The sequence below is a fragment of the Fundulus heteroclitus genome, chromosome 13 (genome assembly GCF_011125445.2).
Source record: "Fundulus heteroclitus isolate FHET01 chromosome 13, MU-UCD_Fhet_4.1, whole genome shotgun sequence".
NCBI lineage: Eukaryota > Metazoa > Chordata > Actinopteri > Cyprinodontiformes > Fundulidae > Fundulus > Fundulus heteroclitus.
The window spans coordinates 21,984,238-22,011,626 of NC_046373.1; the positions used below are offsets into that span (position 1 = coordinate 21,984,238).

Below are 27,389 nucleotides of genomic sequence, written 5' to 3' on the forward strand. Positions count from 1 at the left end.
AAATACCTGAACAATATAGTTATGTGCCAATAGACCTATTGTTCAGTGACAGTTCAAAACATTTAGGTGCAACAGTACTTGAAATCTCTGAAGCTCTAACATGCTCCAATCACTCAGCATTACATGGTTGACATCAGCATTGTCATTAGATCCCATCTAAACTTGCTCACCAATGTAGATCGGGATGCTGTAGTGTCGATTATTGAGTTCTGCAGCTGTGTTATAGATTGGTGATCTGTCCAGGGAGTAATGCGCCTCCTGTGACTCTTCAAGGATAAACAGGTGTAGATAATGGATGGAGTTTCGGAACATCCGCCTCAATATGGGACTGACGTGGAATTAAATTGGTTAAGAAAGCTACAATAATGTTCTGACGATGCATCATCTAAAATGTATATCGGGTTATTTATTTCTAAAGATGTATCTGACTCAAGACCTAAAGCTTTGGTCTTCAATAAATTCATATATTGTTCCTGCTGATGGATTTTTTTTATATAGAGTAGTTTACTGAAGGCTAATGTGACCATGTTTCCTCTAAGTTTTGACACATCTTGTTGATGCTACAGCTTGTCACATGTTTTATTGCAGTTCCAGTTAATCATGTGTGGACAAAACATAAATTTAAGGCTTTGATTTAATGGGACATCAGAGATGCTATTACTACTGAAGACGGCGCACACACAGTGAAAGCTGCTAAGCTCAATAGATGGATGCAAGTGCAGTGTTTTGGGGGCAAGCTGCACCTGGCAATCGGTAAGTGTGCACGTCTTAACCAATGCGTAAGGGTTTTACTTGTCCATTTTTTGTTATCGAGGTGAACTGCTCAATATATTGTGATATTGATTTTAAGCCATATCGCCCAGCCGTGACGTCCACACTAGAGGATGCAGCTCCACTGAAATCGCTGTAGTAGCTATGCCAGGCCCATTGGTGGCACTGTGACACTGTCAAAAAAAACTAGCAAAAAACACAAGGCATGTGCAGACAACTCATGTGAAGTAAACTGGAACATGACGAAGGATCAGATACAAACATCTACACATGTTCAAAGTCATCTTTCCTTCGGTTACCAGGGGACAAGGGGTGAAGAGCGGGCTCTTTGAAAAAGAGGAGTCCGAGAACGCTACTAATAGCTACAACAAAGGCAATATTTGCTTAAGCACGAACACATCACCAGATGGCACCATCTTTGTTGTTATTTGTGAGAGAGAGGTGCATACAATTACAGAGAGAGGCGAAGCTATGGATTCTTCATTTAAGACAAGTCACAGCTTGCATGTACACATGGGAGAACAAAACCAGCATTTTGAAATGTTCCCCTCTGGATCCCAGTTTTGAAAACGATCGTTTGCAGTCGCCAAAGAAGTTTCATCCATGTGGACAAACAGCCTAAATACCTTTGCAGATACGCCTAATCACATCTCCGTGTGGAAGGGGCCTCATTTTGAATGTCATTGGAAATAATGGGGGGAAAAACACTTTATATTAGATCAACAAAATAATGTGGAACAAATATGATGCTTTTTGGCGCAACCAGCACAGGGAAATAGTTCTTTGAACAACTGGCTGTGCAAAACACAGCACCACCTGATAAATTCACAGACAGCACACCAATAACCAGTGTTCTGAGGTTTTGCCAGGAACCCTAACACTGATCATCCCTAGCTCAGAGTAGGATAAACAAATAAGGCACAAATAAATGTTTTGAACTTCAGCAATTGGTGTTTTTCCTGCAGCCACAGATGCACCTCTGCGTCAGCTCTGAAGTGACTCGTTTCCTTTTTATTGCACCATTACACATCATTACCGATGCTCTCATTTCTAAACTGCTGAAGGAACAGGACTAAATACATGTCTGCAAAGTCGCCAATCATTATCTGCAATAAACCTGTGCGTAAAAGCCTCAGCAGCAACTTCAGTACGGCGTGAGAAAACAAGAAACTGAATGATGCATGTAACAGGACTGATTGAGTATGTTTATTTTTCAAAGTAAAGCAAAGAACTCAGTCAAACATCAAGCCAGACTCCCCATGTGGTTTTGGCTCACCATGACATCCATCCTATCAAAAGTTTAACCTTCTTCAAACTTCTTCACACTGTGGCGTTTTATAACCCCGGGGCTCGATCGGCTATGATTGGTTGGTTCTGTGTCAAGTAGGCGCAGATGTTCCCTGCTTTCAATCTTTGTGAAGCAGCAGGAGGCAGGATAAAGAATAAAAAAAGCGAGTGGGAAGTATATAAAAGATATTAGACAAAAAGGAAAAAGTTGAATATAAAGACAGAAAGACAAGCAAATATTTCAGTGAAGAGGAGCTGGGAAGAAAAGTAAAGCAATGACCCAGTTTAAAGAGCAAAGGCAGAAAGCTGTTGTTCTTTTGGCTCGCAGTGAAGCATGTATCTGTGGCATAAAGCTGTTAGCGCTTCAAAAGGGAAACAGTGAAAAGGATGACAAAAATAGATTGTCTTAATTCAGACCTGAGAAAAGGCTATTATTATTTTATAAGGAGACAAACTTCATCCATTGGAGCAGCCCAGTTGTTACCAATCCAGGCTAGGGCTGGGCCTTCATTGTATCGTTTCATTATCGTCATGAAAAATTTCTTATCATGATAAGAATTTGGGGTTTATCTTGACAACGATAAATTCCACCTAGTAATGTCTGAAAACCCCAAAAACTGCCAGCTTTGTCAGGATTGTTAGTTTAGCTATTTTCTACACTGTTGGTTTCTTCAGAGCATCAATGAACGTCAATATGTTCAAAAATATAATTAAAAGCTGTTACTGTGCACAATTTAGTGATTTAAAAAAAATACACTTCTTTATGTAACTTGTCCTGATGAAACATGTTTCAAATTTAGTTTGAAAATATGTAAAGTGCCTTGAGATGTCATATGTGGTGAATTGACACCATGTCACTAAAATTAAATTGAATAAATGTTACATTGTTAAATGTGTGTTTGTATTTACGGGGCTATAATTGACATGAAGTTACAGCAACAAAGTTACCTAAAAAGACTACAAATAGAAGCTGGTAATAGACTTTTATCATTATCATAAATAGTACCACAATATATTGTGATAAAATTTATAGTGCATATCGCCCACCCCTAATCCAGGCAGAGAGTAAAGTTTATGATTTAACTGCCCTCCAATGTTTCAAAGGTTGCTAAAACTTTATAAACTAAATGCATCTGCATCTAAATAATTGATGCATTTCTATAAACAGAAACTGGGATACAAAAACAAGTTACTGCATTCTTCTTCAGTTAAAAATGTAATCAACCAAAGCTTTGTACAGTGACTAGAACTGACCTTTCATGAACTTAACCGTCTCCTCCCTGAAAATATCCTTGAGAGACCCCAGACACTTTACTGATGTTAAAAATAAAATATGAAAAGTGTTTTTTTTTTAAAACAATTCTTGATAAGTCACATTTAAATAGTGATATTGTGTTAAGGTCTGAAATGTAAAGCCGTCGTTTAAATCAATAGAAGGATTTACTTTCAAGGTATTTGCAATAAAACAGAAAAAAAGCCATACAATTATTCCACAAAAGTCTGTAGACAATGAAAAGCCTGGAGCTGTGCATATTTTACAAGCCGTTTTTCCATCCTAGGATGAACAAACGTAACAAAATCAAAGGTACTTTTGTCACTTTTTTTTTTTTTTTTAGAGTTACCATCAGAAAGGGATTCTGTATTTACCATTCTGTCTCAAACCCAGCTTTTCTTTCCTGGAAGCTTTCCTGTCCCAGGTGAGCAGGGAAGGTGAAGTTACTTACAAGTTTCCAGATTTTCATTGTGACCGATGTTTCCGTGCATCACTCGCTCCTTGTTACTTTCTCCAATTTTTTTTCCAAAGGTTCAGCAAATTTCTTGCTTTCCCATCCTCAGTGACTTTTATAACATGTTCACCTATTTTTTTATGCAGTTCAGTTCAAGAGTGATTCAAGCTGGGAATCCAGCCAAGCCACAGAGCGACCTGAGCCAGAATTTCGACCTCTACTGCCAGATCATCAGATTGAGCTGAATAAAGCAGCTGAAGGGCAGGATTCCTCAGTCATTTCAGAGAAACTTGTTAAAGTGAAAAACCAAACATCATCTCAATCTAGATGCATACAAGATGAATACAGATAAAACTATGAAGAAATTACATCAACTACTTCACACCATGCATACATAGTTAAAGTAACTAAATGTTGGATAAATGGGACACAGAAATGAAAAAGATCAAGAAGCAAATGGCAACAGCAGAGCATGTTTTTTGAATGCTGCATTTGAACTGCAACATGTTCTGTTATTCAGTTATGCTTACTATGAAAAAAAATGCAGCTTCATGGAAAATTAATACAGACTTGGTTCTCTGCACATATGGAAACATGCCCTGGGATGATAAATAGAAATAGATTTTTTTATGGCAGCACCTTAATCTCATCCTAAAATATGTTTATAAAAATCCAACCTTGAATTGTAGTAAATTTACAGCTGGGGAGGAAAAAAGTACAGGGGAAATAAAGTCCAATTTTAAAGATGCTGATATGTTCTCACAAAGGAGTCGCAAGTTGGTGATCATTTCACATCGAGGCGCTCATCTATTTTCAAACTGTTTAAGGATCAAAGATATATTTTAAAAGAATGCAGGAAATAATCTTCAGGTCAAAAAGGACACTTATAAGCACAGTTTTAAGTTATTTTCTCTCAACAGTCCTGATGAAGACACCATTAACTTGTTAGAACAAACTAAACCGTTCATGTTTGTGCTGAAGACATCCTGATGACTGAGCTCTGGACAAGGGTGTTTAGGAACAAGAAAGTTATGGAAAGAAAAAAGACTGATCAGGATTTTCTTAGCAGATACCAATGTCGAGTTTTCAAAAACCCAAAATGTCAGTTTAGATTAGGACCAAATTACATTTCTTGTCAAAAGCACAATAAAAACACAAAAAAGAGAAACAATCAGGTTCAAGTATGAAAAATTATGCAAATACTTTGTTTTAATGAATTCAATTAAGAGGGAAAATTAAATAATCAGATTTTTCAGTACTTGATCTGCTGATCATAAATCAGAGCGAGCCAACGAAAAACTGTCTGGTTCCAATCTCTGGCTGAATCACACATCTATAAAGAAAACATCCCAGAATGTGCTCCCACATATAGAAATTAAATTACCTAACTAACAGAATGGTAGGGATTTTTAATGTGTACAAGTGTTTGAATTCAAGAAAGCGTACGCAAAGCTGTTGCTGTAGATATAGACAGGAGACTTCAAGTAAAAAAAACACACGTTAATCTGATTATTTAATTGAGAGATTGTCCAATACAAGTCAAATTGAGTCCTTTTAACACATTACTTATTTTCTTTTTCAGCACTTTTGTTTAAATATGTGTTTGAGATCATAAACCAAATGATAATATTGTATATAAAAAGGAGCTCAGGGGGAACTTAATGACTAAAAAGATCCCCAGGTCCTGTAGCTGTAAAACAAGCCCAGATCACCATTCTTCCACCACCATGTTTGACAGTTGGTGTGAAGTTAATTGATGTTGATTTGCAAATTTTCCCCAACCAAACATGATGCAATTAGGGCTGGACAATAACGATAATATATTGATCGATAGACGTATATTGATGTTAAAAAAAGGGTCAATAAAAAGTTCAATAGAATCAAAGTTTTCCCTCCTTATGCACTTTAGCCATGTAGGTTAATATTACAGTCACTACATCCTCCCAACCAATCACAAACACAGACCCAGGAACTAAGCTCCGCCCCCTTCAAAGAGTTCAGAAAGCATGCCTTCTTTTTTATTTTTTAAAAACTTGCAGTTTTGGTAAAAAGTTGGTTGAATAAAGGGTTGAGTTTGAATTCAGTGTTTGTAAGTTTCTGTATAAAATAGGTCAGTAAGCAACAGTATAAAATGGCCAGGGCTGCACTTAACAATAAATGTTTTGAATTTGTTGATAATTATGAATATCAATCCAATATGATTTCTATTTCATCAATATGCTTTTTTTTCTATATCGTCCAGCCATAGGTGCAATGCATTTTAGTCGAATATCTGTATTTTGGTTTTATTTCTCCACACAACGTGATTTTAGAAGTATTTTACTTAATTTGGATGAAAATAGGCATAAACGAGTTGCGTTTGTAAACAGCGTTTAAACAGAATTTCTTCCTCAACCCGTTCAAATAAGTCATGCTTGCTTAGTCTTTCTCTAATTTGTCCTGTTGTGAACTTTAACATTTAACATGAAGCTCTTGAGCTTCTGCAGTCCTGCAGGTTTATTTGCTAGGAAGGCTAGTAAACGTCTTAAATGTTTGGCACTTGTGAGTAAACTTTCCTACTTTGGAATCACACTTCGGACTTTGCTTTGAAATAGCCTTACGGCCTTCCCCAGATTGACAGGTGGCAGCCATTGCCTCAACATTGACTGATTCCATATTTATTTCCTCTATTTGATGACAGAACTGACTGAACATCCGCCAAGAGCAGCGTTTCCCTATTTTTGCGTCATCACCATCTTCATGGACCTGAAGTTTCCATCCATCTCCCCGTGAGCAGATGTCAGATGAATCGAATTCTCAGCAGTGCCAAAACAGGCCCCATAATGGCCGCCTTCACCTGACACTGGCTCCATCCATCTGTACCCGATGTGTAATCAGTGACACACAAACTGTGTCATATCTGCAGCTTCAATCAGTCAGCAGAACGGGAGGCAGTGAGCTGCACGGTCATCAGGGGACGGAGCTGACACGCCGCCAACTTTCTGCTCTTGGCACAACAGGGAGCCAAATATTCAGGGGGTAAAAAAGCACAAAAGTCCTCGTTTGAGATAGGAGAGGGGATGTGCTTTCCAAGGGTGAAATAAAATACCAACCAGACTGAGCATTCAGCAAAAATCTGGCCTCTCCCACGACTTTCATTTCCCTGCCCCTTATATATTACACAAAGGTCATTAAAGCAACAGAATGCAGTAGATCTTGTTCTGCCCTCTTCAGACAAGGGCCCACGCCATCAGCTATTTGAAAATTACATTAATATACAGCAGAGAGGTCAGATGTTGCTGTACCTTTTCATATAACGTGAAAATAAAACCCTTCAACATTTCTGAATATTGAATACTCACTCTGGTCATGTATACGGAAGAGGAAAATAAAGACAACTTAAATATGTTACTATATTATATTATTCCTATACACAAGGCTTCTTACTTTCAGTAAAACTGTCCGAGTGGGAAAAAGGAAGATAAAAAAAGGTGCAAGACGGAGATGAACTGAAAACAATTTAAAATGCCTTGACTTTACATGATAATGTTATTAAATGCATTTGTTATTGAAGTTATGCAACCAGGTTTAGTCTTTATTGGGCTCATTGTCTCTTGTCGTTTTACTTTAAGTCAAATACCTTTAATCGTCCACAAGTCAGTAAATACTGCAGGTCTCAAATCGTAACTGGCACCTCATTGTCAAGAACGATATAAAATATAATAAAAGAAATGAGAATAAAATCCAAATGTTTGAATATAAACTAAAAACATGAAAAAAATGGATGAATGAAGAAGGAGGGTGATGGTTTGAGTCATCCCTGTTCATCTGTAGGATTAGATAATGCTTTTGCTCTCCAACAGAGTCAGCTGTGTATGATGACTAAATGAGAGGAAAACCTCTCTTACATCATAGACATGTTGAAAGGTAATTAGGAAAACCTTTGAACAGTGAAACATGCAAAGAAAAACATGCTTTGAGAGCAGAGATGGAACACCCCTCAACAGTTTTAAGGTAACCATGTTTAAAGGTGAATGAAGGTCAAAAGTGTTTACAGCAGTAAGTATTGCGAAGAAGCTGCAAAATAACAAAACAAAACAAAAAAAAGCTCAATCTCAGACTCTGTAGACATGAGTTATTAGAAAGATAAAGTTTGGAAGTCTTTTCAGGAGAAGGCATCTTCTCTTCAAAATTAATATCACAACATGACTTAGGTTCGCAAAGCTGCAATTGAAGGAACGACACAACTTCTGGGAGAGCTTAAAAATAAAACCTACAAGATTTTTGGCCTTAATGTACGTTGCCATGTTTACAGAAAAGACTGGAATGTCGCTGGGAATACAGTCTGAACGTTGGTGTTCACTGAAGTGGACGCTAAACCAGCCGATTGCTCAGATGTGACCGAAAAAGTTGTACATTTTCTGATAATACCTAATGCTCTTAAAGTTGCTGTAGATCGGTGTATTTAATTATTAACAGTTGGTCTTCGATCACGCCGAGCTACAGCTTTACTTCAAGGTATTGCAATGGGTCAGACTCGATTTGGCATTAATTACAAGTGATTTATTAATTAAGCAAACAGGCATTATGATGTCTGTAATGTCGAAACTAGAAGTGCATTCATGTAAAGACCCCCACATAGTGTAGCTCACTTCGAGGAGTTCTGCGCGTACTCAAGGTGGACTCTGTGCATTCAGGTACGTGGTTTCACACTACAAACTTCTCATTGGTAAGAAGTCTTTAGATCAAACTGTTTTACATGTGACACTGAGCTTGATACACTGAGCTGCTCCAAGCAGGCGGTCTCCAAGGACGCAGCATCACAGTCCCTCTCTGTTCTCACTGACAGGTGGGAGTCTGCTGTAAAAGAAACGGCTCTAGATGCTCAGCTAGCTAATCACACATTTTACCATCCGTTCTGACGCTTCGTCCCACTGGCAGAAAGTCTGGGAATTGTAGGAATTTGCGACAGGAAATGTAGGCAACAGTACGCTCGACTATGAAGGGTAAAACATCCGCAGAGAGTCAGCGCGGAGTCCACCAAGCTCACAGTATGCGCACAGTACGCCCGAGAATGTGGGAGCCTTTAGGCAGCCCATGCCCAGAGTACGTGCTAGCAACAATAAACCTTGTAAGATAAGTCAATATAAAAGTTACGTTTATTTTGGCCTTATGTTAGAAACGGGGCAGAGTAATCCAACTACTCTGTCCTTCCGACAGAGGCGGATAGCTCTCCCTCTAAGGAGGGTGGTGTACGTGAAGGGGCAGAGTGATATTACACACTATTAGAATATTTAGCGCGCCTTATAATCCGGTGCGCCTTATGATACAAAAATATGATATATCTGTTCATCGCGCCTGGTGTGGGGCTATATTTTGCCTTAAAAAAGGACCATCAAAACACTATCAGGATGGACGCTTGGTGTATATAACCTTATTTTTTTTGGTCTTTTTTTATAAGCATATATCGTGGCTATATAGGTCAAGACCTCTACTTTATTTAAATGTTGTGGTTTGAACCTTAAAACAGCTCAACACACAAACACTTCAAGTTACTGCTGCTATCGTGTATGACTCTTAAACAGAAACTGGTAACAAGATCATCCTTAAGAGTGTGGTGCAGCTCAGCGCAGACCCTGTTGCTTTATTTCCTTCTCATGGATTTCTTCCGAGTGAGCAAACAGTCAGAGAAGATGACGCAAGCTGAGGCAGCAGAAGCCTCGGGGCCAGAGACAGATCCAGTTTGATTGTAACGAGCCAACAGCTCATGTTTGTGTGACGAGAGTCATTCAGGTTACAAACTCTTGCATGCAAGCAATGGGGTGGGTGGGTTGATTTCTGCATAACAGCAAGCCTTAAAGATGAACAGATTTTTGCACACTGATTTTCTGCTTCACTCTCTTTCTGAACACCAGGCAGCAGCACATCAGTGGAGTATTTCACAAACGGCTGTAGGTCCCCCTGAAGGAGAATGATTACACAACATCGCCCTCCAATGACACGTCTCCTGTCGTCTTAGACCCATTTCTCCTGAATTACATCAAAAAGATGTTCTGCTGTCAATGCATCTCTCGACTGTCCGAAGCAAGGCGTGATCTTTCATCAGTGGCTCAAAAGACACGTTTATTTGATTAAATCGATCCCATAACCTCAAAGACGATTGGAGACGATTTTTCTGAATGGGTGCACATGCTGGCGGAGCAGGCCAGGACATCTCAGGGAGGCTTGATGCGCAGAGGCAAGACTGACAAAGTGAAGGGAACAACTTCAGCCACGGGCGTAAAAAATGCTGGGACAGGAAATGACGTCCAGATTCTGCCTCTGATCAGTGCACACACGCGTGTCTTCATACAACAGTTAGAGATTTGGCTTGTAATGACCCACTCTCCAAGTATTTTCTATTCAAAAAAGACAATAGTCATGGTGACTTTATAAGGATTGAGTCAAATTTATTAAAAAAACAAACAAAAAAAATTGTGTGAGTGTTCAAGGATGTGAGTGAAGTCCTAAAACCTATCTATAAACAAAAGTAATAATCTGGATTATTTAATCAACACCTACATGTTTAATTTATTTCCCAGAGCTATAATTGAACCAACCACCACTTCAGGTTTATTAAGGATTTGAAGTGACGCCACAGGAATAAAAGCCACAGAATTTACTGCTGAAACCAGTTATTAAAATACATTATATAGAAAGATAACTTTTTTCCCCCTAATGTCTGACATTAAATCCGGCTGAACTTCTCCAGTTTTAGCTCAAATTACCCAAATTATTCCTATTTGCTAAACACCTAAAAATGAGAGAAGAGTTATTTATTTTATTTTTTTAGAGAATTTGTTTTACATTTTTTTGTAAAATGTGTTAATCGCGCCTAAAAGGGGATTTTTTTGGCACTTTTTTGGCTCTAAAAGGATCAAAACACCATCAAGATGGAGGCTTGGTGTGTAAATCCTTATTTTATCATGATTAAACGTTTTTTTATAAGCATATTACATGGCTATATACCTTTAACTTACTAGCTGATGTCTTGAGAACTTGCTGTATTTCCCTCAGCATGCCCACAGCAAAATGCTGCCACCACTGTGTGTCAGGCTGAGGGTGCATTCAGGGTGATGTTAGTTATTCTCTACAGGTAACATTTTGTTTCTAGGTCACAACGTTCAGCTTTGGACTTGTCTGAGCAGAGCACCTCCTTCCACATGTCTGAGTTTCTTTTTAAAATCGGCTCTCTTCTTGTCACCATTCCATAGATGACAGATTTGTTGAGTGTGCATTTCAGCAGAAGATTATATTACATGTTAATGTTTCATGGCGGTTTGAACTTTAGTTTATGAACTTTATGACTGTCTTGAGTTTATGGTTATGTTGTGTATTTCATTTATGCTTATGAAGGACAAGTTCTCCGTTCCCAGTCTTAAGGTTGCCAGCTGGAATGCTCCTGCAGCAGAAAAGACAAACAACCATCGGTTCCCATGATAACTTGACCTTCCAGTAGCTAGATCTTACTGTGGGTTTCAAATTTTCTCATTTCTCTGGCATTTCTATACTGTGAAAAGTATAGAAAACATTTCAGATGCTCTAGGAAGCGTTGTTCTCCCTTTTACAAGATATTATAATAAACTCACAGATTAATTTCCTACCATAAAACAGTGCTTAACCATAACCATGACTTATTTTTCTACAACATTTAACAGCTTTCCTGTCAACAGCTCCTGAGCCGTGGATCTGTGCAGCTCCTACCGTGAAGCTTCTAGGAGGCTTCTGTGATTTGTTTTACAATCTAACCTTGCTTTAAACTTCTCCACAACTTTCTCCCAGATCGGTCTGCTGCTTCTTGGTGTTTGGGATCCTGTTTATTTGCTAATGCTAATGCACAGCCCTTCACACATGAGGACCCGAACTGCTAATTTGGCGACTTGTTAAAGGAGCTGCCTGAACTGCATTTTATTTAGAGTTGTTAGAGGGACGGATAAAAATATACACCCCGCTTTTCAGATTGAAGCAGCTAAAAACAGTTTTGAAAATACATGTATCATATTATTTCTAATTTGATACTTTCTAAAGACTCACTAAAGCCAAATAGTAGCAAGGAATCAGTACAGATATCTAGAAACAGCATTTATAGGAGCTCAATGTTTGCAGAAAAAGCAAAAGCAAGAAATAAATGTCTGAGTCATCAAAAAATTAAATTACCAGGTATGCCATTTGTCTTATTAGTAAGTTATTTAAGCTCATCTTATATTTCTTGAAGTAAATTCAATAATCTGGGTTGGCAGTCCTTCCTTGGCATCCATAACACATTTGCATAAATGAAGACTCCCTTGCTCATTCCCTCTCTCTCCTGCCAACACCTCTGTGACCTCTTCACATAAACTGTCGTATCGCTCAGTTAAAACCAGTTTTTTTAGCGGTAAACTGTGAAATACTGTCCCCAAAGTGTGAACTCTCACAGCAGCTCACTGTCTGCTGCAACGTTGGTCTTTTCTGCATCTTTGCCCCCCCACAGAGCTGCAGCATCAAACAAAAATCCACAAGCAGGACCCATCTGAACCTCTCTGATGGCCAGATTTTTATTATGCTCAAAGTCAGTCCGGCACAGCTAAAATTAACTTCAGTCACTAGGTTACGACTTTGTCCATGTCGGCTATTTTAGAAAGCTCTTCCATCTGTGCACAAAACTTGAGGTCAAATTATATAACAATGTTTTCAGGTCTACAGAAGCAAAATACAAACAAGTGCATCAGAGAAACTAATCTACAAGTAAAACACAGTTCCAATACACCGAGTGAACCTTCATTAGGGTTACATGTTTCACTCATTTCCTCCCCAGTACCTGAGTACTTTCAGAGGATCTTTTCATTTCTTTAATATTCCACTTGATCTATAATAAAGTAAGATAGACTTTATTGATCTCACAATGGAGAAATTCACATGTCACATTGGCTGTTATAATCAAAAGAAGGTGCCAAAAGGAGGAAAAGGTGCATCCAGAAATGCATTAGTGAGGTCAGACACTGATGTTGGACGAGAAGGCTTGGCTCTCAGTCGCTGCTCTGATTCAACCCCAAAAGTGTTCTGGCAGGATTAAGTCAGGACTCACACACCAAACTCATCCATGTCTTTATGGACGATGCTTTGTGCTCTGGTGCACAGCCATATTCAAAGAGGAAGGGGTTGGCTCCAAACTGTTCATCAAAGTTGGCAACATGGGATTGTCCAACATCTCGTTACGCAGAAGCATTCAGTTCCTTTCGTTGGAACGAAGAGGCCAAGCCCAGCTCCTGAAAAACAACCCCACATCAGAACCCCACTCCACCAAACTTTGTCCTTGGCACAATACAGTCAGATAAGTACCGTTCTCCTGGAAACCACTAAACCTAGACTCATCCATCAGATTGCCAGATGGAGAAGCTTGATTCGTCACTCCAGAGTACGCACCTCCACCGCTCTAGGGTCCGGTGGTGGTTGCTTCACACCACTGCATCCGACGCTTTCCACCTGGAGATGTACGGCTTGGATGCAGCTGCTCTGCCACTGAAACTCCATCCATGAAGCTCTCTAAACTCTGTTCCCACCTCTGCCAGTCTGCCCCAGGGCAGCTGTGGCTACAAACATGGCTCACCACCATCAGAGGGTGAATGACTGACTGTAGTGTAAAGTGCTTTGGGGTCGTCGGACTCGATAAAGTGCTGCGCACGTACAAGCCATTTACCATTCTTAAGCTAATCTGAAAGCAACATGAAGTTTGGAGGTCTGCAGCAGGGGAAAGTTGTGACCTCTGCGCACTATGCTCCTCAGCATCCGCTGCCCCCGCACCGTCAGTTTAGGTGTCTGAGTTGCTGTCGTTTCCAATTGCCTCCACTTTGTTATAATACCGCCAACAACTGACTGGGGAATATCTAGGAGGGAGAAAACTTTGTGACTGGACTTGTTGCACAGATGGCATCCGATCGCAGAATTCAATTCAATTCAATTTTGTTTACATGTCATCTCGAGGCACTTTACAAAGTCAAATTCAATCATATTATACAGATTGGTTAAACATTTCCTATATAAAGGGAACCAGTTGATTGCTTCAAAATCCCGACAAGCAGCATTCACTCCTGGAGAAGTGTAGAGCTACAGGGAGAGTCGTCTGCATTGTCCATGGCTTTGCAGCAATCCCTCATACTGAGCAAGCATGAAGCGACAGTGGAAAGAAAAACTCCCCATTAACGGGAAGGAATCATGCTGGAGTTGACTGAGCTCCTGAGAGCGACTCATTTTTTTCCAAATGTTTGTAGAAACAGTCTGCAGCCTATAGGTGCTTGATTTAATGGACGTGATCAGTACACCTGATTTTGATTATACGTCCCTTTCACAAATCAACTCCTGCACTAGAGAGCAGCTTCACATAAAGTGACTGTTCTATAGAGCAGCAGACATTATCAACTTTCACATCATTTAAACCCCCCCACCCCCGGAGTGTAATTCAGATATTCTGCTGACTGGAGGTACAAACAGAGAAGAGCAGCAGCAGCGCACACATTTTCTGTCTTTCATTGCCTGGATTTGCTGAATACATTGAACACAATAAAAGTGTCTTCCAAGGTAAGGCCCACACAGGGAGCAGATCTTTACAGACCTCTGCTTCCTCACAGAGGTTTTTATCCTCTCACAGGTTCTAAAAGATTTAGTAGATGGCCCATATTCTGCTTTGGACGGGTCATTACTGCAGCACAAGAATAGAAAACAGTGATGCAGCATAGGGGTGCATGTTTTTTTTTTTTTCCTTAAACATCACTTCTTAAAATAGTAATGTTCCTGTACCGCTTTGTTTCACCCAAAGGATATTGTTCTTCGGGTAAGAAAAAAAAAACAAATCTGAGGAAAAAGCACAAGTATTTTGTCCACTGTGCTCAATGAAACAGTCAAGTTAAATATACCATTAGCTATTTCACGGTCACTCATAAATATGAGCTTTTCCTACTGTGCCGATAAAAATGTTTCTGTTTCTAGAAGCTTTTAAAAGATCAACAAGTTAATCTGGAGGTTTTTTAAAAAGGCGGTAAAAATAAACAGACGAGACTTTAACAGCTCTATTAATAAATGCTTAAAAAGAGAAAAGAGAGACAAAACTTAAAGTAAATAACTAAACAAGCCTATTCATTTTAGATGTCCTTAATTGGCCTGCATGAAATGTATAAATCAAAAGAGCACAAAGTGTTGATTCTGTGCACAGACCTAAAAAATCCGCTTTTATTTTGAAGCTGAAATGTATCTTTAGCCAACAAAGCACCTTCAAGTAGTGCTGTAATTAGACTGTAAGAGATATGAGTTGCTCTAACAAATCTTAATTTATACTTAAAGGGGCCTGGTCATGTAACCTGACGCCGCCAGATAGATTTGCTTCGCATATCCATCTGGAAACCTTCCGTTGAAATAATTTTGGGAAGGGGCGAAAATACTGGTTAGCTGATTGGCCTATGTTGGTGATAGACGGGCCAAATAAACCAATCAAATCAACGAAGCATATGACGTACTCGTCAACATGCTTCGTCGTTGCTCGTAACACAACCACAAGCTAAGCTACTCTTGCTGCTGCAGGTAAAGGCTTGTTAGCTCAGCAAAGAAATGCTCTGTAATTCCGATAAAACTTGCTCGATAGCCACGCTAACGCTAGTTTCATCGGCTGAAGCCGCCATGTTCTTTAGACTGAACCGTCGCGCTTCTCGTTGCGTCACACCTCAACCCGCCTCAAAGCCAACGCTGATTGGACGTTCGTTTGGTGAACGGCTCCAAATTTTCTTTAACGGAGAGTAGCCAGACTGATCTGCGAGTGAAACCTTGAAAGCTCGCGAGATCAGGATGGTCTCACGAGGCTACTGGTCATGTACAAGGACTTTACAAATTTCTGCGCCAACAGCTCACTCTGGTCTCATACAAAGGTTTTCCAATCAAAGTATTGCACCCTGATGGCTGACTATAATTTATTTCTGTGTTTCATCATTTTTGATTTGTTAGTAAATAAAGTATTGTGTATGTATATTAACCATAACAAGACCAGGGGATTCGGATTGCGATATTGCGCATGTGCTCAATGAGTAAAGCGAATCAGCAACGCCCAACGGAGGAGCAAAAATAAAGAGGTTAAGTAACCCCAAACCTTTAGATCGGGTTGGTTTTCGGCCATACCAAGCTGTCACTTTACTGCGAGGCATTGCAGGACGGTTGTTCTGATGGTTACGCCAATGGTCGCCATCTTGCTATCTGAGAGTACTGTCGGCAGATGTCACGTTTTTCTGCTGATCGACCCCCGTGCAAAATTATTTTCAGGCTCAAAAAGGACTAAGTAAACACTATCAGGACAAAAACTTGGCCTATATTGTTTCATTTGAAAATCAATATATGTTTTTGTGTGTTTTTTATTATCAAAATACGTGACTAGGTATCTTTGTAAAAAAAAAAAAAGAATAGAAAGATCAACAACGAATGCAAGTTATGTAAATGTGAGTTTGTTACTCATGAATCATCTCTCACAAAGACAAGTTGGTGAATCACAGAGATGACCAGCTGCACAAACTGTTCACAGAAAAATGTAATTGTTGCTGTATTTCATTCTTTGTGTTTGCATAAGTGGAGCGGTGAAAAACAGCCATAAAATGTGGTGTTGGGTTTTTATAAGCTTCTCAGTTGTTTTCAGTTTCTCCGAGATCTATTTAAAAAAAAAAAAAGCATTCTAAAAAATAAGTACCAAGATAATGTTTGGAGTTATTTTCACCGATTCATACATTTAATTACATTTACATAAACATTACTCTTCTACAGCCAAGCAGCAAAAGATAAACTGCAGTCCAATTCAGCTCAACACATTTCACTGGATTCTCATTTTAGTTTCATTCAGTTTTATATAATTGACAGCAAATAATGCATTTCCAACAGCCCTTTGCAATGTTAATGTTGTGCACACTGATATTGTGTTGACAACACATTCTCTTTAGATTGTGCAAGCCTTTTCTAAACACATCATCCCTACCATGAAACATGCTGGTGGAAGCAAGGTACTGAGACAATGCTTAACTAAACCAGGACCAGGGAAGCTGGTCAAAACTTATGGGAGGAAAGAGGTAGGTATATACAGGGTGGCCCTTGGAAAACAAAAACACATCTCCGCAGCTGGAAAACGCTTTGAGTCTAGGTTGGAAGTTCGCCTTCCAGTAAGACAACAACCCTAAACGTCCAGCAAGAGCTACAATATCAGGGTTAGATCAAAGCATATTTATGTGTCAGAATGGCCCAGTCAAAGTCAGAACTCAATCCTTTTGGGAATCTGTGAAATGCTTAAAAAGTTACTGTCCACAGATGGTATTCATTAAATCTAACTGAACCCAGAGCTATTTTGTTAAGAAGATTTGACACAGTTTTTGAAAACTCCTCTCTCAACAGCCACATAGCTGATGGAGACATATCCCAAAAAGACTGAGCAGTAAATGCAGCCAATGGTGCTCCTTCAAAGTGTTGACTCAACAATGCCTGACACCCCATTCACCTTCCACCTCACAATTATGCTATACATCAAGTTAACCAACCGTATTTAATCAGAAATAAAGCTATGTGTAATATATATATACATATATATATATATATACATATATATATATATATATATATATATATATATATATATATATATATATAGTGGTAGCTTGTCCAGTTGGAGTTTTCTGATGTTAGTCTAACAACTTGTGAAGTCTAAATCGTTTTTTTGGGGGGTTTTCTAACATGCTGAATGACATTGCAGCTCTCAGTTTCACTATAACCAATATAAATCCCAGTCTAATAACCAAAAACTTTCTCACGGGCAGATTAATTATTGCGCAACGCCTCATGCGTGTAAAGGTCGCCGGAGATAAAAACAGCCTGATTTTGGATGCAGGCGCGCCAAGCCTTTACGGTCATGTCTGCACGGAGAAACGCGCAAAGCACAAGCATGAATCACCCAACGTACCTCTCATTGGATTCTGGATCCACAAGATGCCTCCAATAAGGTGAGGAGACTGACCGAGCATCCCGACAGACACGCTGACTTCTCTGCACCTCCAACCCGACACAGATGAGCTAAGGTGCCAATCAAGAGACTGCTTCGGTCTACATGTCAGAACACCTGCTGCCTCGGATGAGGAGCCTCAGACAGAATGGGCTCGATGATCAGCCTGAGCGCACAGGGCGCTCTCTCTCTCTCTCTTTCTCTCTGTTGAATCCCAACACAAGACGCCAGTGGATATAACATCAACAATGAGGGAGGTAAAAAAAAAAAAAAAACACCTTCTGTCTCAGATGTTCTTTCTCTGGAAAACACGCGTAGCAGGTAAAGCCGGAGGTTGTTATGCAAAGACCTGTTCCCCAGCCAGAGCCGCACGATGTAAATACAGAGGCTGCGCGTTCACCGCGCTATGAGATCATATAGAGAATACCAGCGCTGTGCCATTTCACTTCTACACAGGAATGTCAGCACGTACTGTCACATCATCCAATCACAGCTGAGCCGTCGGAGTCTAGGCTGACTGCCGTAGACCTCCAACTATAACTAATCATCCCTGAAAAAAAGAAGAAGAAGAAAAACAGACACCGCTCACATGGCAGCAGGGATAAAACGGGCTTACCTTCGACAGCCATCGTGCTACTCCGTGGAGTGTGACATCGTTTGCAACAGAGCAGGCGATATGTAGAGAAAAACAACTCAGTGCTCTTTCATTGTACCTTGTTCGGCGTGCTATCATCAGTTTTCCTGCGGGCAAGCCCGAGCGCACAGCTGCTGCCTCTCAAAGCATCCTGGGAATTGTAGGCTCAGCGCTTTCTGGAACGTCCAGGGAGGAAGCAGATTGCGAAGAACCTTCATAATCTCCTACAGAAAGTTGTATAAACTTTGGCCACAGATAATGTTGGGATAACAAAACCAAAAGCCATAATATATATATATATATATATATATATATATATATATATATATATATATATATATATATATATATATATATATATATATATATATATATATATTATTTTTTAATATATTTTTAAAATTCTAACATTGAAAGACACCATTAACAACATTAATATTATAATCAAATATGACTCCTCAGACAAAAAAAATTTCTTTAACTCTTGTAATAAACAATTTATAGGCCGTCCTGACAGTTTGTTTTCCATTTAATCAGTCATTGAATATGTTCTAATAGCATAAAAGAAATTTCAGCTGAAAGTAAAAATTATTCTTTTCCTGTAAACACACAAGTTTGCAATAAAACTAGCTCTGAGAAGCTGTTTACATTTCCCATGAGTTTAAAAGTTGTGCCATTGTGTATATGATATTTATTGATTTTAAAATGTGTTGAAGATATGAATTCTAGTGAATGTATTTAATAGTTGTTAGTAGAAATTAACCATGAACATTTTCCCTCAAAAACCACTTACAGCTGCCATGGAGGGGCTTCATAAAGGACAATGAATCAGTTTGGTAAATTGTGAAAACATTGACCTTCTTGACATGCAAGCTAGGTTGAGCACTGTAAGTATAGCTAGCTGCTTATAAAAAGGTGTTGCACATTAAACACTCTTTGTTGGTCTTTATGTTGGCGTATATAGGTTCTTAATTTGCCCTTCTCAGGATTTTATTTTCCATTCACCTGCTATCAGATCCTTGGAGTGACAACCAACAGGCAATATTGATGGTGACAAATTGATCTCGCCAAAATCCATCCATCCATTGTCCATAGGCCTACCCGCTTGTCTTTGCTGGGGGTGTTGACCATGTCATGGTAGGTTGTAGTTGTGCCATACTCTCGTTTTCAGATGATGGATTGAGCAGAGCTGTGTGAGATGTTCAGAGCTTTAGGTGTTATTTAACAATCTAACTCAAATCTAAACTTTCCAACAGATCTCTGACCAGTCTGACATGTTCCTCGATCTTCATCATTGTGTTTGTTCAACATTCTCTGACAAACGACTGAGACATTCAAACTTCTTTTTAAGACATTTGGTTGCATTCTGTTTTGGGAGGTTTTCAAAGTAAGGAGCTGAACACAATGCATTCCACTCTAGATTTTTATTTGTGAAAAAAAAATGTTGCAAATCATGTTTCCTTTTCCTGGTCTGGTCTGTCAAATAAAATCCCCATAAATTACATCGCTCTGAAGTGGCCATACTGTTTAGTATAAGGATCATCTTCAGGAATTGTAAATCACTTTAAAGAGGTTTATGCAAAAACATTTTTATAAATCTGTGAATAGTCCTCATTAGATGGTTATTTACAGTCACACTTTCTGGAGACATGGTTTCCACATCTTTTATCTAATAGAAACTTATGTATGAACTGACATCTACAGGAAAGAGTTGGAAATTCAACATGCTGCTCACACAGCAGCATTCAGCAGTGCATACCCTACAGTCGCACAGAGAGACACAACAGGTTGAACAACCCACCTACATACCACAATGACTACATACCACAAGGCTTTGCTGCAGGTCATCTCTGTGCACTTTTCCCCTAAATGTGTTTCCTTACTGACAAAATCTGCTAATGGGGAAAAAAGCAATGAGAAAATTGTGTTCTTAGCTAATTGATGCTATTTGTGTTTGATTTGGGAATGAGACAATAACAGCCCTCACTAACTGACCCGGGTTATGTGAGATTTTAGTTCAACTGAACCGGTCAGGCTATTGTTTCTCTATGGAGAGACAGGCAGTACAGGTATTACGGGTGAGAGGTGGGTAAACAAAAGCAAGTGTTACAACAAATCTGTTTTTTTATGAAGCCCTTTGTCGCCTTCTGCAGTCGTGTGAGCCAGGCTGGGACAAAGGGCGATTCGTGTTAAGATAAAAGATAACGCGTGACAGCATGAGGAAGTATCACCGTTCCGGTGTTATTTTTAAACAGTGATTCTCACTCATGGTGTTTGTTCGCTGCATTCCTCTTTTCTCTCTCAGTTTTCCCCCCACAGTCTTGCTGCAGGCTAGGAACAGTGCATCTGCAGGTGCATACAGCGTAATTTTTTTTATCTTATTGGCTTATACTCTAAGCCCTGTAAAATTAAATAAGACTCTCAAGTAATAGGATCAAGTATCCTAAAATTTGTATGGATTAATTGCAAAAGCATCAAGTTATTATCAGATAAATTCACTTTATACAGAGCAGATTCACTACACATATCTCAAGACACTTTACAAGACAAACATATCCAGTTTATACTCAGAAATACTTAGTTTAATCAGTCATAGATACAGATTCAAAGTCAATGTATACATTTCAGTTTGATCCTTGTTAGAGGACAATGTAGTCAAGTTAAATTTATTATTCTAACCGCTGAAAGGTTTTCTGATATTCAGGTAAATCTAAAACAAATAGAAAATCTAGAAAAATGTTCAAAGTTTATTTCTGTATATTAGTTAATCACACACAGAGTAAAAATATTTCAGGCCTTTATTTCTAGTTATTTTAATGATCATTGAACACAGATAATGAAAACCCACAGTTCAGAGTGTCAAAAAATTAGAATAGTGTAAAAACGTTAAACATTGGAAACTCTTGGTGTCACATACTGCTGTATGGAAGCATGATGAAGGAAAGCTGAGTGGAAGAAAAAGTGTGTTTGGAAAAGTGTTCACCAGTTGCCGGGATAACTGCAACCTTGAGAGGATTGTCAAACAAAATCTATTCCAAACTTTATGGTGAGGTTCACAAGCAGGGGACTGCGGCTGGAGTCAGCACAGACTAATCCTATCCTGAACCTGAGACGTCAGAAGCATCTTACCTGGGGCAAGTAGAAAAAGAACTGAATGGTTGTAATTTATCTTTATGCATTTCATTTGGAAATCAAGATCCCAGAGACTTGAGGAAGAGTGGCTAGACACAGAATCTATATTGCTTGAAGTCCAGTGTGAAGTTTCCTCTGTCAGTGTTTCGGGAAGTTATATCCCTTCTGGTGATTTCATGCAATATTCTATTTTAATATGTTTACCTGGAAGCTATAATCATCAACAAGTAAGGCCTTGAAACATTTCATTCTTTTTTTAAATTTCTGAAATAGCTGACAAAAAATATGCAAATGTTTCACAATTTCTTTTTTTTTCTTTTTTTTTTTAATGCACCTGTAAGTAAACTCAGAAGGTTATGCTGAGGAAGGTACTTTATAAAAAAAAAATGTTAATCAAACTGTTTGATTTTAAATCAATTAAATAAATAGCATTCTTAATATTTGCGCCTTACATTTAATTAGCAAAATATTTTTAGTCATTTGATAATATTTAAATGACATTCAACTGATTTCTTTAAAAAAAAGCTGCATGGAACTATAATGTCTTGTTATATCTGCGTGCTGTATGTAATCTGTGTACATGCTGAGCTGGTGTCCATCTAAAAAGATCCCTATGGTAACACATGGTGAAAATAAAGATTTTTTATTAAATTTAAATAAAAATTAGATACTTCAATTCAAAACAGACAATAAATAACTTAAATGCCTTTTACATTTTCTTTTGCACTTCAGGTATTAAACTGTCGGCAGTAGTGAACAATATCTATGGGATCACTCAGTCTTCTACATGTCTAAAAAGTCCCACATAAAATGCATTTACCATCAGTGAGCCAATGTAGAAGCATGAAGACTTGAGTTTAGACATATTCACTTCGACTACTTGTCGACTGCATTGTGTAATAACTAAGGTAATTTTAATCTGTCTGCATGGTTTTATTGTTTTACATGGATTTGATTATGTATTTCTGCATATAAAATGGACAACTTTATTTTTTAAGTGCCTTAAGATTTCAATAAACTGATTTGACTTGGAAAAACATGTGTCAATCTCCCCTGAACAAATGTATCTGGGGATTAACCCATTGGTGAAAAAACAAACAAACAAAAAAACATATTGTTCATCCATAGTGGATACCCAAGTCAGTGTATACTGTTTAAAATTACTAAACTGAATCTGTTTTCAGATATGGATATCAATGTGGAAAGCAAACTTGGAGGAAAAATAGTACTTTAAAAATTCAGGTGCTCTTTGAAGCTCCCTGTTAGTCTATCATGAGACAATTTATCAGGCTGAAAACATTAAAACAAGATGGCAATGTCTGCCATTGAATATGAGGTATCTAGTGCACTAACTATATCTGACCATTCAAACTTTTCAAGTATCAAGGGATTTTTTGTTTTTGTTTTGAATCTACATTTTCAAGCTGACACAAAAGAAAGAAGGAAAAATCCCAGAAGTAGTGTTGAGTATTTTTTTTTATTAAATTTTAATTCTCACATTTTCAAAAAATAATGATCTGATTTGTATCTTGATTAGAGATATCTTTTAAATCAAAAGTATACACGTAAACATTTATAATCTTTAAATAACTGCTAATGTATTATATTTGAGACAACTAAAAGAATATAGATAGGTTTAAACTAGGAAATTATTCCACATCTATATAATTAATGCCCTTTTTAAGTGCATGATTTCATTCACAGTCAGATCAAGGATTAAGTGTAGAGGACAGACCACAGTGGTCTATTTTATTCACCAATCATTACTCTCATTCAGTACGGCCCAGTGGGCCTGGAACGAGCTGAGGCCTCCATGATACCTCCCGCTGATGAAGCGCAGCTCGGCATCCTGGTGCGTGGGATACATGTTGAAGGAATTGCCTGAAGGCTGGCCTGCAAACATCGAGCGACCCTTGTTGGTGACAAAGATCAGCGACTGAATGTAGTGAGCATGTTTTCCGGAGACTTGGATGATTCTTTCGTCTTCGAATAACTCAAACTCTATGGGGTTGTTGTACGTGTAGCCAGCAATCTGGGACCAAACGGATCCGTGGCGTACCTGGATGCTGAGAAAAATCATCCGTCAAAATTATCAGTTGTGTATTAATAAGTTGATTAACTTTAACTGATGATCGGAATTACGTTTTGACAAAAAATGGTAAAAGTGTGTGATGTGTTTTTATAATGTATGCAAAGTGTATATTTTTTAATATGGTAATACATGAAATAAAAGCCTGGTGTATCAAATATGATACAAAACACAGAAAAAAATCCAAACGTTGTTTTGTTTTATTAAAACTGCCAATCAATGTTTACATTTTGTGAGTTAATATACTATATGGTGGGCCTCTTACGTTAAGAGGCCCACCATATAGCATATATCATCTTTGATACATTGGGATATACCCTTTGCAGGAAAATTACAAAACCCCAATTATTTTTATTGAATACAAACATGGCAAAATATATTTTATACCTTCTCTATTAGAATTTTTTTTAAAGGAAAAGAGTGAAAATTGCGATCAAAAAGTGCCTGTATTATTTTTTAATGTATGCAATATTTCAAAAAGGCCAATGTATCAATTATAATAGTTTTTTAATATAAAGCCAGGTGAAGATTCTTTATTTTATTTTAAACGGCTCAGTTTCTCTTCTTAGAGTAGTTTATTTTGGGTTGGGCTTTACGTGAATTCACCCTTTAATGACTAAATAAATACATTATAATAATAATTTATACTGGACAAGTTTTGTTTTTCCTATTATAAGTGGAAAGTTGCATTTACTATACACAGCACATCTAAACAGCACGTTATTTTTACCACTTTATGAAAAAAAAAATACATATAAAATCCAGGAATTAATTTTTTTTTAGAGATGTATAAAATATATCTGCCAAAAGGTTTGCCTATTGCAAAAGGTTGTTGAAAAAAACAAACAAAACGCTTTTAAAAAGGTAAATTGCAAAGAATATGCAAAACGTATCAAAATGGTGCAAAACTAGGAAATGCTTTTAGATGCATATATGACAGAGGTCTGCAACCTGCTGCTCTTCAGCTCCTAGTGTCTCGTGTACTTCTGAAATGGCTCTTAATGCCTTTGGCTAAAAATGACAAAGAACCACCAAATATAGACAACAAATGCAGGATTCAGCAGTTTTTCATAAAAATGTTCACAACAGAAGGACACTAAATGTACCTGATCTGTTTTTCTTGTCACTCATTTTGAAAAGGTGTTTTCTACACATAATTTCCCACAACAATCAACATCCCACAGAAGAAAAGTTTGATGTTTTTCTTTATCCTAATGAAATGGGGGTTGTTTGAAAAATGACAACACATTTCAAAGATCAGGTAACATTTGCCGCCCTAGAGTTTTATTTAGCTGGGCTGAAGGCATAAATAGCACTTTGGATCGTAAAGGTTGCTGGCCTCTGATGTACGTGAAAGTGTAGTAGTAGTTCTCTCTATTAAAAAAAATATATTTTTTCGATAACTGTAAAAGTTGCATTGCTTTCTTCATTCTAAAACCCACAATTGGAATTAACCATATAAAACATATATTATATAAAACCGATAAATTCCATTTTCCTCCCAAGGGAAAATGAGTTTTGTTGGACTAGACCTGTGGTCTTAAACTCCAATCCTCGAGGGTCGCTGTGCTGCAATTCTTTGGTGCATCTCTGCTTCAATACACCTGACTCCAAGATGATCTCATTAGCAGAGATCTGCAGAGCTTGGCTGCACACTAGTGAGGTAGTTAGCCATTTGAGTAAGGTGTGAAGGGCAAGGGATTCATCTAAAAGTTGCAGAACATCGGCCCTCAAGGATTTGGGTTTGAGACCACTGGGTTAGGCAAATTTAATTAGTAAAAAAAAAAAGGCTCTACTTTTAACCAGGTGTAATATGTAAACTCAGAAATATTTACCCGTAGATGTGGTTTCCATAGAGCTCCCAGACTCGAATGGCTGTGATTCTTTCCTCACCGGTTATACTGAACGAGGTTCCACTCCCTGATCCCACAGACGGTGAAAACGAGTAGTGGGAGTCTGCAACCACAGCAGTTTTATAAATAAACATGGCTATGTTCTAGGAAGGCTTGTTGGATTGATCATATTGATTTCCTAGTTTAAAGACAGAAGTAAAAGTACAGAACAACAATTTATGTAAATATACATTTACTGGATAACTTTGGAGACACATGTAACTTCCACTCTTACCTTCTGCCCAGGCATAAGCAACCAGCAGAGCAAAGATGGTGAGATAATGCATTCTGAGATACAAATAGACAATAGCTGAATTATTTCCTTCACCAGCAACTCATATATGTAATATAATATGTCATAAGTCGGAAAGATAGAAGTGGATTGAGCTTACCTGTCTGGTAGGAAGGTTAACCTGCAAATAACAGATACAACACTTTAATATTTCTTAAAATATATTAGGTTTAGTTAATAAAAACACTTATTGAGATCTTAAAAAGCTGCCCAATATTAATAAATCAATTTAGATAAACATGTACTTACAAGGTTATTAATATTAATGCTTATTAGCCCCTGCTGCAGCTCTTTCCTCTGTCACTCTCTTCGTCTCACATTTTCTGCAGCATTCTACACGAGTCTTTTATGCTGCCGTTGGCAGTCCTCTGCATATTTCTACGGTAATGCCCACCTTTAAATTTACTTCCTTGCTGTCATTAGCTGGCAACAGCCAGGTAAATGTTATGTGTTCTTCCCATGTCATCGTTGTGGTCAGAAACTTATGGCTGACTGCCCATCTGATAAGTTGAAGGAATGTGGATTCATCCTCTGTAAAATGTGTGTTTTTCATATGAAACCATCCAGGAAAAGAAAAAAAACGGAAGTTATCAAACTAGTTTTCAAGGGTTCAAATAGAGCTTATTTTTTATATCAAATTTTAAAACAAATAAATGTAATTATCTTTAATTATTTTGATGTCTGTTAGTGCCAGCTAAGAACAGTGTGAGCAAGTCGATTGCCTGTTTATAACCAATCCACCAGCTGGGGGCACCCAAGTCCCTGAAATTACAACAGGTGATGCTGAGAGGTGTAAGTATATTATTGTGTGACTGATATGAAAGCTGTAACTATGCAAAATAGGTATACCTACTGAGATAAAGCTATTAATAGAGGGACAGTTTATTAAAAATGCTGTTTATATCTAATCTGGGATTACATTCATGCTCAATGTTACCCTGAAGCACTACCTGTATGACATAAGTGAGTGTTTTACTGTATGTAACAAATCATCTGGGTCTCAATAAACAAGAACATTAAAGAAAACACAATTTATCGCAATAATTCTATTCTAAAATACAAACATATATTTATATTTGAGTTTTCACAGAGAAATAGAAATAATCTGCAGTTGCTAAAAAAAGGATATTAAAGCGGGAGATGGGAAGACTGCTAATTGGGCAGTTGTTCAGCTGACAGTCACAAAGAGGGTAAGATGCAAAGGTAAATAATAAAGCAGATGTTTGCTAACAGAATGCTCTGGCTGACCACATCACAGGAAAGTTGAGTGGAAGGAAAAGGTATTGTAGAAAGAGTTGAACAAGCAACAAGATCGATCTCAGTCGTGAAAGGATGGCTGAGCAAAGCTCAAATCAGTTTTTCAAGAGTCACCCACAAACAGACGTATCATTGGCCACAATTGCTGCCTTGCTTGTGTTAAGCCACTCTTGAACCAGAGACCACGTGAGAAGCTTCTTACCTGAGCTAAGGCATTTAGAAGGACTTATCTACTGCTCCATGACCAAAGTCCTCCTTTCAGTAAACTTTGCAATTTATTAGGATATCAGATTTTCAGAG

General features: G+C 38.1%; 2 protein-coding genes and 1 long non-coding RNA gene across 4 annotated transcripts in view; 1 reads left to right on the top strand and 2 right to left on the bottom strand.

The window, feature by feature from the left end:
• The window catches only part of samd12 (sterile alpha motif domain containing 12), a 151,216-nt gene extending 132,543 nt beyond the window's left edge, over positions 1-18,673 (bottom strand). The window contains exon 1 of one of the 2 annotated variants that reach the window (XM_036145356.1): positions 18,410-18,673. In XM_036145356.1, coding sequence (XP_036001249.1) covers positions 18,410-18,422 — 13 coding nt within the window. In that variant the 5' untranslated portion in view covers positions 18,423-18,673. Of the gene's footprint in view, positions 1-17,754; positions 18,378-18,409 lie in introns of those variants that run through there. The other variant, XM_021320427.2, reaches the window with a different exon arrangement.
• A 547-nt stretch (positions 18,674-19,220) lies between these two features.
• Positions 19,221-19,874, top strand: LOC118565333. The gene is made up of 3 exons (XR_004932313.1): positions 19,221-19,314; positions 19,443-19,564; positions 19,684-19,874. It is a non-coding gene; the product is annotated as an uncharacterized LOC118565333 (long non-coding RNA).
• Positions 19,875-23,275: 3,401 nt separating this feature from the next.
• On the bottom strand, positions 23,276-26,170 carry LOC105931678 (zymogen granule membrane protein 16). The gene is made up of 5 exons (XM_012870454.3): positions 26,082-26,170; positions 25,933-25,953; positions 25,776-25,828; positions 25,484-25,604; positions 23,276-23,625 (listed from the first exon to the last, which is right to left on the bottom strand). The coding sequence occupies exons 3-5, from the start codon at positions 25,825-25,827 to the stop codon at positions 23,313-23,315; spliced, it is 486 nt and encodes a 161-aa protein (XP_012725908.1). The 5' UTR covers position 25,828; positions 25,933-25,953; positions 26,082-26,170; the 3' UTR covers positions 23,276-23,312.
• Between the last annotated feature and the right edge of the window lie 1,219 nt (positions 26,171-27,389).

What these genes read in the sequence shown, in the direction of transcription:
- LOC105931678 (XM_012870454.3), bottom strand. Translation starts at nt 25,827, where the DNA reads ATGCATTATCTCACCATCTTTGCTCTGCTGGTTGCTTATGCCTGGGCA. An exon ending in TGCTTATGCCTGGGCAGAAG is followed by an intron (nt 25,605 to 25,775) that starts GTAAGAGTGGAA and finishes CTGTGGTTGCAG; the next exon opens with ACTCCCACTACTCGTTTTCA. An exon ending in TATGGAAACCACATCTACGG is followed by an intron (nt 23,626 to 25,483) that starts GTAAATATTTCT and finishes GATTTTTCTCAG; the next exon opens with CATCCAGGTACGCCACGGAT.